At 39.9% G+C, this 15815-nt stretch overlaps 1 protein-coding gene, 1 long non-coding RNA gene and 1 other non-coding gene across 5 annotated transcripts in view; 2 read left to right on the top strand and 1 right to left on the bottom strand.

The window, feature by feature from the left end:
• Nucleotides 1–331: 331 nt before the first annotated feature.
• Nucleotides 332–5062, top strand: LOC115915121. 2 transcript variants are annotated; one of them, XR_004061485.1, is made up of 5 exons: nucleotides 332–361; nucleotides 492–562; nucleotides 1289–1401; nucleotides 2045–2204; nucleotides 2703–5062. It is a non-coding gene; the product is annotated as an uncharacterized LOC115915121 (long non-coding RNA). The 2 variants fall into 2 exon arrangements; XR_004061484.1 differs by having other exon boundaries at nucleotides 343–407.
• On the top strand, nucleotides 712–844 carry LOC115915829. Its single transcript, XR_004061529.1, has one exon. It is a non-coding gene; the product is annotated as a small nucleolar RNA SNORA13 (small nucleolar RNA).
• Nucleotides 4479–15815, bottom strand: part of EPB41L4A (erythrocyte membrane protein band 4.1 like 4A) — a 117535-nt gene continuing 106198 nt past the window's right edge. For both annotated transcript variants that reach the window (XM_030968200.1, XM_030968201.1), the window contains exons 19-23: nucleotides 12547–12594; nucleotides 11887–11955; nucleotides 10902–11012; nucleotides 9783–9864; nucleotides 4479–8711 (exon numbers count right to left, since the gene is read on the bottom strand). In XM_030968200.1, the coding sequence (XP_030824060.1) occupies nucleotides 8583–8711; nucleotides 9783–9864; nucleotides 10902–11012; nucleotides 11887–11955; nucleotides 12547–12594 (439 nt within the window). In that variant the 3' untranslated portion in view covers nucleotides 4479–8582. The remainder of the gene's footprint in view (nucleotides 8712–9782; nucleotides 9865–10901; nucleotides 11013–11886; nucleotides 11956–12546; nucleotides 12595–15815) is intronic.

The following is a 15815-nucleotide window of genomic DNA, read 5'->3' as shown; positions in this document are numbered from 1 at the left end:
CTCGGCAGCCCCCACACGCCTCGCCGGGCGCAGCACTACGCATGCGCAAACAGCGACACCGCCTCCCTCTCTGAGGCGCCTCCATCGCCGTGGTGAGACAGGGGGTATAGCCTATGCTGGTCCGCACCCCGGCACCTTTCCGGGGCGGTGTCGCCTGCTCAGGACTCCTTCTGCGTGGATGGCCGAATCTGTGGCCTCGCGTCTGCGGCAGACTCAGTACGCGGCCGCTGTGCTGCGGGAAGAGGAGGAGGCGGTGCACGGCGCACCCCCCTCCCTTTCGGGAGGGATGGTTCGCCCCGCGGGAGGCATGCCGGGAGCGGCCCGGCGGCCGCGGGTGCTGAGGGAGGTGCGGTGTTAGGCTGTGGGTATTGGCGCTGCTTGTCTTCGAAATCGGGCACTTACCTCTAGTGCGTCCTTTTAGACTCCTTGTACTGTTCGTGTGTCTCTGTCGCTCTTCAAAATATGTCTTCTCCCTTTTTTTTTTTCCCCAGATGAAAGCAATGGAAGTTGGTCAGTGGCCGGAGCGTGCACCACCATGACCAAAAGATGTCCTAGGAGCATGGTATTCTTGGCTTTTCCTATTAAATGTTTGTTCTGTATAAAATGTTACTTAATTGCGAATTTTTAAAATCTTTTTCAGCTGATTAATTTCTCTTTTTCATAAGCTACAAATTTAATTTTAGAGGTAAAGAGTTCCCATACTTAAGTTTTGGCCTTTGTGTTGCCCATTCATTCCTGTCCAGAATGGATGTGGTGTCAAAAAAGGCAAACAGGAATTCTTGCTCAAACTGCTTTAGGGAGCTGGTTATGTACCTTCCTCCTTTCTGTTTTTGCAAGGACAAAAAACCCCAAGCAACATGTAGAAATAGTATGGTTGAGTAGCTATGTAGTAGATTTTATTCTGCAGTCTTTTAAAGTGGAGAATGTGACAGTTGTTAGAAGAGGAAAAGCTAAAGTTATAATGGCCACTTTTAGCATTGTTTAGCCCTGCTGTCTGTCAGTACCTTTGCAAGTAATTAGTACATAATTTTCCATGTTTCCAGCAGTGGCCTCTAGATTTTCTATTGTAAAAAGATGTTTACAGCTTAATTCTCATGCATAGAAAACATTAAATCTTCTTAAAGAGGAAAAAATTGTGTTTTGTTTTTGTAGATGTGTTATTCAGTATTGTATAATATATTGTCCTCTTTTGCTGGATTTTCCTTGATGCCCGTTTGAAAGTGTAAAGTGTTCTTGGATATTGTCAAATTCCTGACAGAATATTTAATGCTAGGAATGCTTCTTGCAGGTTTCTAGCATGTCTTACTGGAAGTTTGGGATCTCCCTGTGTGGTGAAAGCCTCTGAGCTTGAGAAGGGCATGGAAGGGTTGGAAGAAGCCACCAAGTGCTGATTGCAGAGCTGTGAGTAACAATAATTCTTTGTACAACTCTTTCCCTTAGCCTCCTGTTAAAATGAAGCAGGCTTTCTGCTGACAAGGAGATTTGGCACAATGACTTCAGAGCAGAAATCAGAACTGAAACAGTGTGAGTGAGATCAGCATGATGGCAATATTTTTATCAAAAAGAGCAAAGTGGAAGCTACAAAATTAAAACATTTGGTGTGGGTGGCTTTGTTAAATCAGTATGTGGCTGCCAGTCTGTCCAAGACAAGGACTTGCTTTCTCATGTTTGCTTTTAGGGGTGTGATATTGTGGAGCAATTCAGAACACAAGCTTTGAAAATGTTAAAAAGACTGGCAAAATATGAAAGAAAACTTGGAATGTCATATGCCAGATACTGCTTCACTGTAAAGTCTTGGAAAAGCCAACGCTACTGAAAAGCTGAGTAGTACAAGTCAGCCCAAATTTCATTAGTGCAGACAAGGTATTAAGTAAAAATTACATGCACTATCAAGTCTTTTTTTGTGTAACCTACATACCCAAGGGTGTGGTACGTAATCCAAGTCTCTGAAGCCAGGAATTTCTAGGTCAGTACTGGAAATCTGGTATAAGAGTGATCCTGTATTACATCCCTGTAGCTTTTGTTTGGGTTTGGTTTTTTTCAGGAGAAAATATAACTAATCTTCAGCGAAGTGTTGAAACTCCTTCAGGTTGGCCATAATGGTCCTGAAAGTAATAAAATCTGAAAGTCTCATCAATGAAATGCGAAAATCTGCTTGAGCAACACAGATGCACTGAATCTTTTACCCCTGCTGCTGGTAGGAGGTGAGCCTGTGAAATCCATCCACACCATCTGCACTCCAGGCAAGGTGGGCACTCTGTATGAATCTCTCTCTGGGAAGAGAAAAGTTTGTGTAACCCATTACTAGTAAAGTGTCCAGTAACAGGTCTGCTGCTTGTTTTCCAACATAGAATTATTAAATCATGTGTATTATTGGCTTACTGTTCCCAGAGTGTTTTCTAATGCATAGTCATATGCACGAGTTAGTACTGCAGAAACTTCTGTTGATTCCCACTAGCCAGAAAGAATAATTACTGCCACCAGCCTGTAGTTACTATTTGAATTCTTGCTTAGGTGGGCAAAAGGCCTCTCTTCTAGACAGACTTCATAAAAATTAGATTTGCAAATTTTACCTTTTTGCTCAAGGGGTGAGGGGAGGCTCATCTTTATAATTTTGTATTTGTGTTGGGGATTTAGAGGATGTTACTGAAAAGAGCTGTGTGCTACATGGGTCTCACACTGTGTGTTTATTTTTTCCTTAGGAAGAATTGCTAGAAGCAGCCTGAGAACAATTACTGTCTCTTGAAACATTCCTGCTTAAGAAACAAAAAACTGTTTAAAAGATGGACTACTAAGCCTCCATGTAGTAAGACATAGTGCATTTAACTGCATTGTGGCAGTGTCTGGTAATATTTATATAGATAAAAAAATAAAGATTTATGTTTCTGTTCTCAGAATTTCTATCTTTTCCAAGTTTTAGTGCTTCTGTTTCAGAGTTCAGACTTCTTTGTGTTATTGTTGAGATACCAGTGCACCTCTTTGGATGAAACAAAACCTAGCAGTGAGTTGGGATGTGATGACTTAAACCACGGTCTCCTGTAGTATTTGAAGATAGAGTTGGCTGAGATTTCTATTGTGGTGAGCAAAAGTAGAAATTTAAAAAGCAGAAATTCAGCAAACGTGGGTTTAATAATATCAGGAAAGGTGTTTATCCAACATGGAGAATGGCAAGCTTGGTTTATTATCACCTTGACCAGCTACAACATGTGGTACTTCAGCATAACTTGGAGTGAAATACTCTTGAAATAATTGGGATTGCTGCTTATTTTTCTAGGAAGATTTAACATGGTTTATCAGAAGAACAAATGCTTAATTTTGTATCTTGCACTGTGTGATTTTTCAGTACTGAATGTAGGCATGTTACTAATTCTAAGTGTAAGGTTTTTTTTAGTTCGTCAAGAGAGAGAGGTTTAGACAAGAGTAATTAATTTTTAAGAGATCCAGCTTGTAATTATGGGATGTACTTGAAAGTTTAGGGTTTTTATTAGGGATTACATTCCCTGAAGATACCATCTGTTCGGGAGTTCTGCTCGTGGGCCTTTGTTCTTGAAGTGTAAGACCAACAGGAGTAGCTTTTTAAAACTTAAAAAAAAAATCTCATGAGCAACAGCTAGTGACAGGATTTGATGATTGGTACCTAACCCCAGGGTTAGATACTTGTTTGGTATCAAACCCAGGGTAAACTTCCTTTCAGCTAAAAAAGATGTAGAACCCCAAGCTGTAAAGTTTAATACAGGTGTTATAGTGGAGTAGAACAAGGGAAAAGTGAGCTTTTCCTCTCTTTTGCATAGGGAGCAATGTGACGGTCACAGATTACTTAAATACTAATGCTGGTAAATGTGAAGTATGATGTTAAACATTAGGACTGCCTTTTACTTTGTATAACTGGCTAACTGAATTGCACCCTTGAAAAAAACATCAGAGTATAAGACTCTGCTCAGCAATAAAAACTGAAAAGAAAGGGTAAGGTATTCATGTTCTGGAACAACGTACTACATGTACTGAGCCCTGCTTTGCAGGAACTGGGTGGACACCATGTGCTCCTGGGAAGTAGAAAATGTAAATCTTTTGGAGTTTGGTTATTTTTTGCTTTTGCTTCTGCTTTACTAAACTCCTTTATCTTGACCCACAAGGATTTTGTCCATCTAATTCCCTTGCCCATCCTGTTAAGGAGGGGGGTGATAGAGCAGCTTGGTGGGCACCTGGTGTCCTGCCAAGGTCAACACACCACAGCTCTTACTCAGGAGAACAAATACAGAAATAAAAACAGACACATTAAGCAGAGACTGTCTGCCACACTGGCTCTGTATCTGTGTGTTTGCTTTGACAGCTCACATAGTCTGCTGTTGCTCTCTGGTGATTTTTAGGTGAGAAAGGAAACTGGTATAGATGTGCACTGGAAATGCAAAGCTTACACTGACAACTTCCTGCTGCAAGATAAAATACTTAATCTGGAGAAGCTGTATCCTCAAGTGGATTTTAATTGGTACTACACCTGTTTTTACCAGATGGTGGTGTCAAATGAATCTGTGTTTCTGAAGGCTTTGCTCCTTAGTGTAATGTAAATAAGACACACAGGCAACCATGCAATGCCCTAAAAATTCAAGTTTTACTTGACTTTTAAATAACCTGGACACAAGTGTTGACACAGCCATCTATCAAACTCATTTTAAAATAAAGCACACAGTTGCTTCATGAATACTTAGTGTACATGGAACAAAGGTATCACATTGGTATGTTCATGTATGTTGTCTTCAAACACCTTTCTAGGGAGTTCTGAATTAAACAAATTTTCCCAAAAGAAAACATGCTGTCTCTTCAGTTCAATATCCAGCTGCATAAAGGGAATAAATTTGGCAACTTAAATGGTAATGACTTTGCAACAAACATCATCAAAATAATGAGCTTGATTAGAATACAAGTTGCAGACTTAGTGATACTGGTAAGAGGTGCAGTGTAGAAAAGAGCAGGTCCAGGCTAGCTCCAAATGAAAGAAACCAGCCAACTAAGCAAGGGAACCAGTACAGGATATACTACAGTACTTTTGTGCTGTGGTTAGCAAGCCCTCTTTATTGTATAAAATAAATGTTTTGCAAAAGGTTGTACAAGTATGTTGTAATTGTTGCTAATTAGTGAGAGTTCTATAACTTACCAATGCTTAGCACTTATGAAAGTCTCAGAAGAGGTAAAGGCAGAGGCACAAAGTTAAAATCATTGGCCTGAGATCAGTTCAGGAGAATTAAGATGAGAAGGCCTCAAATACCAATCCTTTGTCCAAGTGAGCAGGGGTCTGTATATGGCATTCAACCCCAGGGTAAACATCCTGACACTGTTACACATCTCACGTCTTTTGCCTGATTCATCAGGATGTACAAGTATTTTAGACTGACGTCCAGACTGCAGATCTGAAAATGCTACTGCCTCTAGGCACTGAACGCCCCAGGAGAGCTGGGGAAGGGTAGCAACAGTGGAAGGGGCAAGGTGTAGCTCAGAGCTGTAAGAGGCTGATGACTTAGACATGTAAAACTGGTTTAGATGTAGAAGGCATAGCTGTGACACAATGTTTCCAGTGATTGATCACTTGTGTATATCTCCCACAAAAATATCATTAAAAACGTGCTTTTCCTCAAATGATTGAGGAAAAGAAGCTTAAGGGAAAGGAGGATCACATATATGAAAGAAACTTGCTTTTCTGTACTATTAGCTGACAGTGATATCCTTGTTGCAAGTTTTGCCTTGTTTTGGCACAACAAAACATTTGGAAAATGTGTAATAGAGGCATTATATCTTTAGTCTTTTTTGTGGACACAAAACTGGATTGTAGTGGCCCGGCTAACATCAGACTTGCTAAAAACCTGCTTCCTACATAGTCTCATCAGGGAGAAGATCACTAACTCAGATCTCGGGCTCTCTCTGTAAACTTCTCATCTAAATGCAAAAAAGTTGGCTTGGTTACAAAACAACTCTCCAGTGACTTGAGAATTTAAACCTTTCACTACTAGACTAGACAAGCTATTTTCTGATGTAGTGCAGTAAGTAAAACACCATGCACTTGGCTGAGGGTATCCAGCAATAACACACAAAAGGCCCACAGGAAGATGAAAGCATACAGGAAAACATGAGGTTCAATATAAACCTTCTTGATCAATATTTAAAGATTGGCAAGATAGGTACGCTATGTACAGATAATGCTCAGTAACAGAAATCCCCCTGCAGTAATAGATATGTACTACTACTTACCTGTGCCTGGGTAAGGATAGCAAACTAATGGTAATGATTAGAAAGCACCAAACTATAACCAAGTGGTAATGCTCCAAGCTGGAATACCTTCTCAAAGGAACAAGGAGCAGCTTTCATTGCTGATACTAATCAGTTCTTGTATAGTTTGTCATTTTTCAGTTGTCTTCTAAAAGATCGTGATGCTCTCTATTAAGCCATTTTGCCATGGTGATTTCTTTTTTCCCCTAGGGGTTGATCAGGGTTCTTTGCTGTGGTTTGGATTTTTTTTTTTTGTTTGGTTTGGTTTGGTTTGTTTTTTTTGTTTTGTTTGGGCTTTTCTTGACTGTTGTTCTTGACAGTACTACACAAGGTCATAAACAGATCCTACAGGATCACTTTAAATTGGAGCAATGACAATGAAACCATTTAACAAACTTAAAAAGCTGAGCAAATACTTTAAACCAAGCCCAACAATGTCCTAGAATTAAATCCACAGGAAGTTCAAAAAATTCTAAAGAGCCTCCATGAAAACTGAATTTTTACTACATTCATTTTACTACATGAATTTTTTCGATCTTGCTCTTTCATTCCCTTAGATTTGTTTACTGAGACTGTAGAAGCAGAGCTGTCCCAAGTAAATGACCAAAGTATTTGTTAAGTGAATCTGCCTTCCCTGCAGCACTTCCTAGCCTAGAGACCACTCCATACTGTGATAGGAATATATACACTGTATGGCGGCCACCCTGGCTAGTAACATCCACCTGGCCACATCGTGAAACAATGAAGAATCAAAAAATAGAGTGGAAAATAAAACACATTGTACAACATTTTGCTTACCAGTTTAGTCAGTTAAAATGCGTCTTAGCAGTCCCATGCTTCTTGTAAAGTGTAACTTAGACACCTTATGCTAACTCCAGTTCTCAAGCAGTGTTGCTTTTCTGACAGGGCTGCAGTTCCCTGGTGTTGCTTGGACTGTAAGATACAGGATTACTGCAAATCTCTGTGGGTTGTGAGGGTTGAGTGTGGAGGGGACGGATGTAGAAAGGCACATGAGCTGCTACAGCTGTTTGCAACACTGTTTGACAAATTCAGTACTTTGTTCAATGATTACATTTAGCAAAAAATTACTTCCACGACACAAAGACTTTGCTAAACTCCCTAGCAAGTCAGCAGCACCTGAAGGTTCTTCCATGTGCTGACTGTGGACAAATGGGAGGCAGAAAAGTGATTTTCAGATATTTGTAAGTGATAGGACAACAGGAAAGCCAGGCATCACTTCAGATATATTTTAGAAGATTACCCACTCAATGTGCAGCATCATTAAAACTTAGTATTCCTACCATGACAATAGAAAAAAATTATAGTTCTCATACCTGAAATACTTACTGCCTTTGTCATTTTAACATAGTAGAAATGGCTCAGAGAAAAGTGTCAGATTATTTGATATGAGATATTAAGACAGATTTTGCTAATCTAGATTAAAAAAAAAGAAGGCGCTATTTTCTAGCTGTTTTAAATACTACTCCACAAGTTTCATTTAACCAGCACTGAAGTGCCTTGTTAAGCAGTTTTAACACAGTGGGTCAATTTACATTCCCCAGTTTCCAGTGTGCTTTACTACAAGTTGGTAAATGTATTTCTGTGGTATGGAATGTTCATTTAAATAGTCCCTCTACACAAAAGGACATTCAAAATTTAGCACTTAAACCTGCCCAAAGCAAAGTAATTCTGTATCACCTCTGGAATGCACTGCTACAGCATGTTACAGAGTCTAGTGTTTTTGAGCTAAAATGGGTTGAGTCAGAATTTGTATCAACAACACAAGCATCTGTTATTGTGCTAGGTTAAAATAACCCTTGTAAGAGCTATCTGTACTTATGTCTCAGAACATAAGTTGATCCCCATATAAATTGTGAAGATAATTTCCCCATATCACACTGTATTGCACAATTGACCAAAAATATGACTATTTTACTTATCTTGAAGCATCTGATCCTGATCATGTCAGTTAACAGTCACTTCTTAGAACAAGGCTATTCAGTTACAGAGCAGACCGTGAAGCCTGTTTTGTTGCAGCAATTTTTTTGTTGTTGTTCATTTTTTGGAAATGTAACTACTGATCTTTCAGTTTTGCAAAGACTTTTGGTTTTGGTTGTCTATCAGGCAGCTTGTCCTCAGTCAGCCACACCACTAGAATGGTGTTGGTGATAAAAGCATTGCTTGGTCTTCCCAGCAAGCAGGCTGCACTGCCAGGTGTCCTGAAGGAAAGACCACCGCGTCGACTTCAGTTCCTTCCCTTGCACACATAAACAAATTCTCATTTTCCAAAGACCAAAATCCATTCACCATCTTCAATTCATCAGTCAAGTCTCCACCTTGAAGCGTGACACCTGTACAGTTTTTACAATCTTAGTGTTGGGTTTTCCATCAACATTATTAGTGGATAGCAGAGATGGTTCTTCTATTAGGCTGTCCTTAGATCCATTCTGCCTCTGAAGAGAATAAATTAAACATGTTGTTGAAAAGATACAGCAGAATTTAAACACTGTATTTTGCTAACTTGCTATGAAAGCCTTAGGCTATGGTATGACAATTTATGTATACGTATATATACAAGCATCAGGAATATTAAAGTCTCTACATTTATTTGATCAAACAGAACTTTTTTCCCCTCTTACCTCCTGCCAGCTGCTGCCCCTTTGTGTTATTGCCTATTCAGGAAATACCATGATAAATTATTTGATATTTAGCAAAACACTGCAAGCGAACACTCACAAGGAATTAATGTCCACTGTCGTGAGGGAGCCTGGGGCAGAGGGAAAAGAGAGGTGTTTGTACCCACTGAACATTTTAACATTACTGGTATGATAGTTAGGTGTCTGGAATTCTCTCTTCCATGTTTTGGTTCTCCTTTTGTGTGTTTGTACAAAAGACCTGTGAGTGCTTTGGAATAGAACTTGCTTCTCACATTCTGAGCTCAATAAAACCATCAAAATTGAGAGATATGGTAGTGTAATATATGATGAAAGACAGTGATTAAGTTAGATTAACAAAAGGCAACTTCTGTCCTTTTTAGATGTCAATAGCCTAAAAAAATATTCAGTGTGGGGGTGGAAAAAATAAAAGAGAAAGGAAAACAAAAGAAGCGCTGTTTCAAGCCCAAGCAACAAAACTCTTCAGACAACCTCTATAAGAGATTAATAAATGATGTGATTACACCTGCATCACAACCACATCTGCATAATTCAAGAAGGGGTAAAAGTCAGTTTTTGTTCAGCGACAAGCAGAGATGCATCTTAGGAATGCATCAGATTGGGAAAGAGTTCTCCAACAGCAGAAGCAGGTGTTCACAGGGGCCTGTGCTACAGAACTACAGAACTACATGTATTTTGGAATACAAACAAAGTGTAAGTAAAATACAAAAATTCAATTCAAACTGCTGCTAAAAAAAAATCTCATCTTTATTTTTCACTGTAAATCAAAGACTATCTTAAATAAAGCACTAGAGCCCCACTTCTCCCTCCAATAAAAAGGAAAATTGAAAAGGATGTACAATCACTAACCTGTTGAGTTAGCTGGATGCTGGGAACTTTCCCATCTGAAGATCGTGTAACAGGCAGTGGAGGGACCAGATCAGTTTTGACACTGGAATTATGATATCACAAAATGGATATTGCTTTAATGAGGTAAACTATAACTGTGCAGAGGAAGAACAATGAAACTGACACAGACTGCTCTATTGATCTGAAAGGCTTCTATCACCTGAGTTGGGACACCTGAAAGCTGTCATGCTGATCCTCTGTGGGCACCTTCAGGGCATAGCCCATCCCATTCCTGTCTTTTCCTGGTCTTTGGAAGCAGCCCAAATTGATACAACATCACTGAATGACAGAATGGTTTGGTTTTGGAGGGACCATAAAGATCCTCCAGTTCCACCACCTGCTATGGGCCTGGGTACCTTCCACTATCCCAGGTTGCTCAGAGTTCCCTCCAGCCTGGTCTTGGGCACTTTTAGGGATGGGGCAGCCATAGCTTCTCTGGGCAGCCTGTCTTTGCCATGAGGGTGCCAGGGCCCAGGCACCCTCATGGCAAAGACAAGTGTCACATGAAATCGTGGGTATGCCACACCTCCTTCAGGGTGCTGTGCAGCTAAAACTGGCCTTCCAGGTGGGGACTGCTTTTCATATTTTTATGGTCTTGCTGCAGCCAAGAATGGGGCTATTGCTTTTCCATTAATCAGTACTCTTCAGCCTTCTAGGAAAGACTGATCCACCAGTTGATGAAGGGGGTTGTACTAGAGTTCCCATGAAAAAAATTACAAGCCTAACACTGATAACATCTTAACTCTGTCAAGGATGAAGTTACCTGGAAAGCAACCCATAGATTCTCATCCCCTAAGCAACTTTATGACCTACCACTAAAGACCAATACAGGTTTACTTCAGCCTTTTCAGTTTTTCTTCCTTTCAAGTGGATCAACAAAGTCACTGTGGCTGAGAACAGACCATAAATGTTTTTGGAGTTGTTTCCTTCACGTTTAGTTCTGAAGACTTACTATTCAGGGGGTTGCCTGAACCCTGTGCCACCAACAAGCCACATTTATGCAACTTCTTACCACCATGACCCCTGTCAACTTTTGGGCTGCACTAGACTAGTTCAGTGCTAATAACCACGTTCGCATACTTCACTTCAGACAGGACAGATCTCTCCCCATCGGAGCACTGGGACCGCCGGTACTGCCGGTAGCTGCGAGGGGAGTGCGAGTGCCGGATGCGGATGGGGTCGCCTTGAGTCCTGAGAGAGACACAGAATTCACAACAGGGCTTGGTAAACCAGATCTTTGGCACAGAACACGAATTCAGCTGCAGACTGAGAGTCTTTGCATTTCGTACTGAAGTGTAACAGATGGCTTCTTCTTGCACTGGCTGAATTTAAAGGGCTGGTGCTTCTTTTTAGAAGCCTGCACTTGGAATTCAATGCTTTAAGAGAGCAGAGGTCACAAACTGGCATGCCCATATTTGAGAATGGAACTTTAATGAAGAATGCATTAATTTTTATGTCCTTAACATCAGCCTTTTCTGCCTAGTGGTGTTTGGAAGTACATTATAATGCAACCCAGGATCCCATTCGTGCCACATTCAAGCTGCTTGCACTGACACTTGGAATCCCAAATGGGCAATTATTGCAGTGAAATGGATGTTGGTTCTTAAGGAAATAGCTATGCCCTGGCAGCTGCCCATGACAACCCAGGGAAGGGGTTGCAGAGATTAAAGAGTGCCTTGTATGATCGGAATATTTAAAACAAAGAAGAAGTTTAGGAAAATATTTATTTTCTTGTTTGCATTCACTTCTTTCTGGTTCTGTAGTTTATAATATAAGTTTCATGGCTAGCATAGGGAGACATACAGAACATACAGATACGTTCATGAGTGTGTGGGATAGATTAGGAGAGATTAAGATAGGGTTTTTTCCTTATTTTGAAAAGTAAAAATATTTGATTTAAGATTATTAAGTATCCCCACCCAACCCATCCTAGGAGAGTATTTGGAATAGATATGAGCTTATAGATATATGTAAACCCATTCCTATTTCAGTAGGACAGAGTTCACAGTAAAGTAAGAAAAGTGGTCTTTTATATTCACAAAAAATAAATTCTGACCAAACTCACTCTACTTTAGTGTATGGAATTTCTTTCAATTGCTCCTCAGATAGGCCAGATGGATCCACAAGCTCCTTCCTATAAAGGATTAGGAAAAGTAAAAAATGTAACATTAACTGTGAAGTGCAAAAATTTTCATTATATTTGGCTAAAAAGATTTACTAAAACAAGCTGTTGTCAGCCCTTAAGCTATCTTGACATCAAAACAGGACACTTATTTTGAAATAAGTATAACTTCACCTTGATTGCTTCAACTGCATGTCTCATCCTGTTCCACCTTCTTCTTACCTCCCTGCAAATCTGATCTTGTTGCTTCACAATATCATGAACATTATGTGTGCTGAACAGTGAACATGCTTTGGAATTGCTAAATATCTTCCTAAGGGGTAATGGGGTGTCATGCTAAAAGTGTCAACATTGACATTTTGGAAGCCACACAGGAATAAATGTCCAAAGTTATGTATTGTTCTTTAACAATTCATTTACATACAATGGTCATCTTTATTCAGTGCACTCAGTGACCTGCAGTATCTTCTACACACAAGAGGTCATTAACATATACATAATTTACTGAAACTAAATCAGTGTAGTGCAACAGTGGAGGGGATTGGAATAACTACATTAAAGGCAAACCAAGCATCTCTCAGACCCTACAAGGACCATACTTACTGAATATGTTTCCACAGTTCTTCTTTAGCTTGTACATCTGGGCTTCTCCTATAAATATCAACAAAGACAACAAAGGCCCAGCTGTGAAAACCATTGTCTGACCATGTTGCTGTCCAAATAACTTTTAACAGCACAGACCCTGCACAGAAATCATGATAAATATATTCCACCAGTGACTTCAATTTTAATGTTTATCATCTCAGAAAATTCATTAAACTTCATCGCTGCATTTCAACTGAAAAGTCATTTCTTGAACGACAGGCTCTCAATCACAATTCCAGCTCCACCAGCCTTCAACAAGAGTGTACATAAAATATAAACAACAGCAGAATTCCCCAAGCCAAATGACTGCCCAGTCGCTGCCAACACATATCCCTCCAAAGACAACACGTTTTGGAATAACACTTCTGAAAAAGGCCCTCAGAAATGTCCTGTGGCCCCCAGAGCCCTTGGTGGGCAGAAGGAAGCACAGGCCACAGGCCACAGATCTGTAATCCCAGACATTCCCAGTGGACACCACTGGGAAAAATCTGAATTAAACAACTCCACTGCAATCACAGTGCAGCCTCTCTCTTTCTGGTCATCTCCAAAATAGGTTTCTGCTCAATTTATGTATTTTTGGTGTCCAATAAAAAAAAAAAAAAAAAAAAAAAAAAAAAAACCACCAAAACAAAACAACAAAAAAAAAACAACAACAAAAAAAAAAATAGCAACAAATTAATCAAACTAGCAACTATGCCTACTTATGCACCTAAATATTTCAGCGAGTATTCAATTCACATACAAAGAACTTACCAAAAATGGTAATCTCCCTGTTGCAGACATAGAGATGGAGAAAAGCAAGCCTGAGGGGCAGGCACCACATTTTCTACTAAATCACTGAATAGATGCTTCTAACTAGAGCCCCTTTATTTTTACTTTTCTTTTCCTTCTCTATTGCAAGGTAAGTGCAAAACCACCACTGTTGTTTAAGCTGCACCTGGAATTCACCCAAACCCACTGAGAGTAATAGATTAAGTAAAGATTTTAGACAGTGGCAAGGACTACATTTGCATGGAGAGATCAGGTAACTCTTTTCCTTGTCATTATATAAGCCCAGTGTCAACAGCTAGAGTGTTCCACACTAACCAAGATGTGAGGAATGCAACTTTTAGACACATACAGCACACAAACCCAAAGTTTCTCAAATACTAAGTCTTACACCATCAGGTCATACTGCCTGATCTTTTTTTCTCTTGGGCAAAAAGGCCCAACATATTCAAAGATGCTTTAGGAGGGATATTATCCAAATTTAGATGCAGATCAAGGAGGACAGCAGAGATCTGCATTTTTACCATGTTTGGCTTATTTCCAGACTTCAGCCTAGAAATAATGTTCAGAGACATCTATATTGCAGAAAACATTATACAGCTGATGTAAAGTCAGAATATTTTCGGAATGGTGATGTTTTGGGGTAATTTTTAGATTTTATAGGAGCAGAAGTACTAGGTGATACTACTTGACTGGTTTATAAACACCAGAGAAGGACCAAATGGTGAAAAACAACCTAGCATTTGTGTTTCCCTAGTAGGGCTAAGATTAATTAATCCATAACCACCTCAGGCTCCAAGACTTTCCAGGCAGGATGATTCCCATCCTTGACAAACTGCTGTCCATTCCAGCTCCTCAGGTTCTTGTGATAGCTACAGCTACAACATGGGTGGTTTACAGTCTATTTGTTCTCTGTGTTCAGAGCTTTTTAAAGATTTTTGTGTTTCTGTTTATTATAATGCATTAAGTTTTCTCTGATTCTCACTTCTATCTGTGCCTCCTGCTTTCTGTGACCAGCTCCAGGTATCTTGCTCTGTGATCTCTGTAGTTTTCCCCTCTTTCCATCCCTGCAATCACACTAATAATAATGACTTTGCTGTACAATAGAATTTAGCAGTATGGCATCCTGCTAAAAAGAAAAAAAAAGAAAAAAGGGCTAAGTACAATGCTCCTAGTACTCCTTCACCCTTCTTGCATTTACTTCTCTTTATTGCATCTGTCCATGCTGCTTCTAACTCCCTGATGCAGTAAATTCAGTGGCATTTAATAGCCTTTTTCACCCGTCAGTTTTGAACTGATTTCTGCCCCCATGTAGCTTCCTGCTCACAAAATAGCAGCTGCAAACCCTGCGATCACCCTGGGGGTGGAAAGATAGGCATCCTCTTCTGAGGCTGAATAATCAGACAGCAGGGAATGTGAAAGCTCCCTGGAACATGCCAGCTTCTCCACGGAGGCTTTGTCATGCTTACAAGCCCTAGTTTGCCCGAGGAAGCAAAGCCCCAAGGTTGCTCCCTAACCCATTACCCGCACAAAGCAGGGTATTGTGCACACCACTGACCCATTTGATCAGCTCATGGCTTTTACTTATTCATGGAAATACAGCAGTTCAGGACCTGGCCTTAAGTCTCAAGTATCACAAAGCATCGTGTGAAGCCTCACCGACAGCAAGAAATATTAATTTATGGGGCAGCATGGAAAGAGAGTGGTTACATAGGAAGACATCTTCATTTCTCCACTCTCTAGGAACCGTGCTTCCTGCTTTCTGTGACCAGCTCCAGGTATTTTGCTCTGTGATCTCTGCCATTTTCCTTCTTTCCATCCCTGCAGTTACACTAATAATAAAGACTTTGCTGCACAATACCAATTTAGAATTATGGCATATCATGGGGAAAAGAAAGAAAAAAGGGCTAAATACAATGATTCCTCAGACCAAACTTCTCTTAGACTTCACATCCTGCAACTAGTTATTTTCCATCTGTTTAAGAAGTGTTACCATACTGGGATAACCTTACAGCATTTATTCAGGTTAGCTCCCCACCAAAGAATATAAAGAAATATGATGCAGATAAAGTAACTTAATTAAGGCATTTTCTTTCCAAAGGTCTGCTCCCCCTTCCTTTGAAAGTAAAACGACAGAAAGCTTACAAAAAGAAAAGTGAAATGTAAGATGAAACGTAGGTATTGCATATACTGCATAGGACATTCGTGTTTGTATGGCTCTTAAGAGCCCACAGCAAAGCAATTCTTCTGTTAAGTCTTTAAAGTCAGATCACAATCCCTCTTTTACTTTGTTTTCATCTTTTTACTGTGATTTTTTTTTTTAACTCACTGGTTTTATATATAGGACTCAGATTGTCCTATCTCAGTATCTGAATCAATACCTTCTAGACAATTTGCATGCTAATCAGTTTCTATAATGCACAAGAAACCTAATGGGACTTCCCAGTAAGTGATGAATC

Source organism: Camarhynchus parvulus, chromosome Z (assembly GCF_901933205.1).
Source record: "Camarhynchus parvulus chromosome Z, STF_HiC, whole genome shotgun sequence".
In the NCBI taxonomy this organism is placed as follows: domain Eukaryota; kingdom Metazoa; phylum Chordata; class Aves; order Passeriformes; family Thraupidae; genus Camarhynchus; species Camarhynchus parvulus.
Note: the sequence above shows the minus strand (reverse complement) of the source record. Positions and strands in the feature narration are given on the sequence as shown.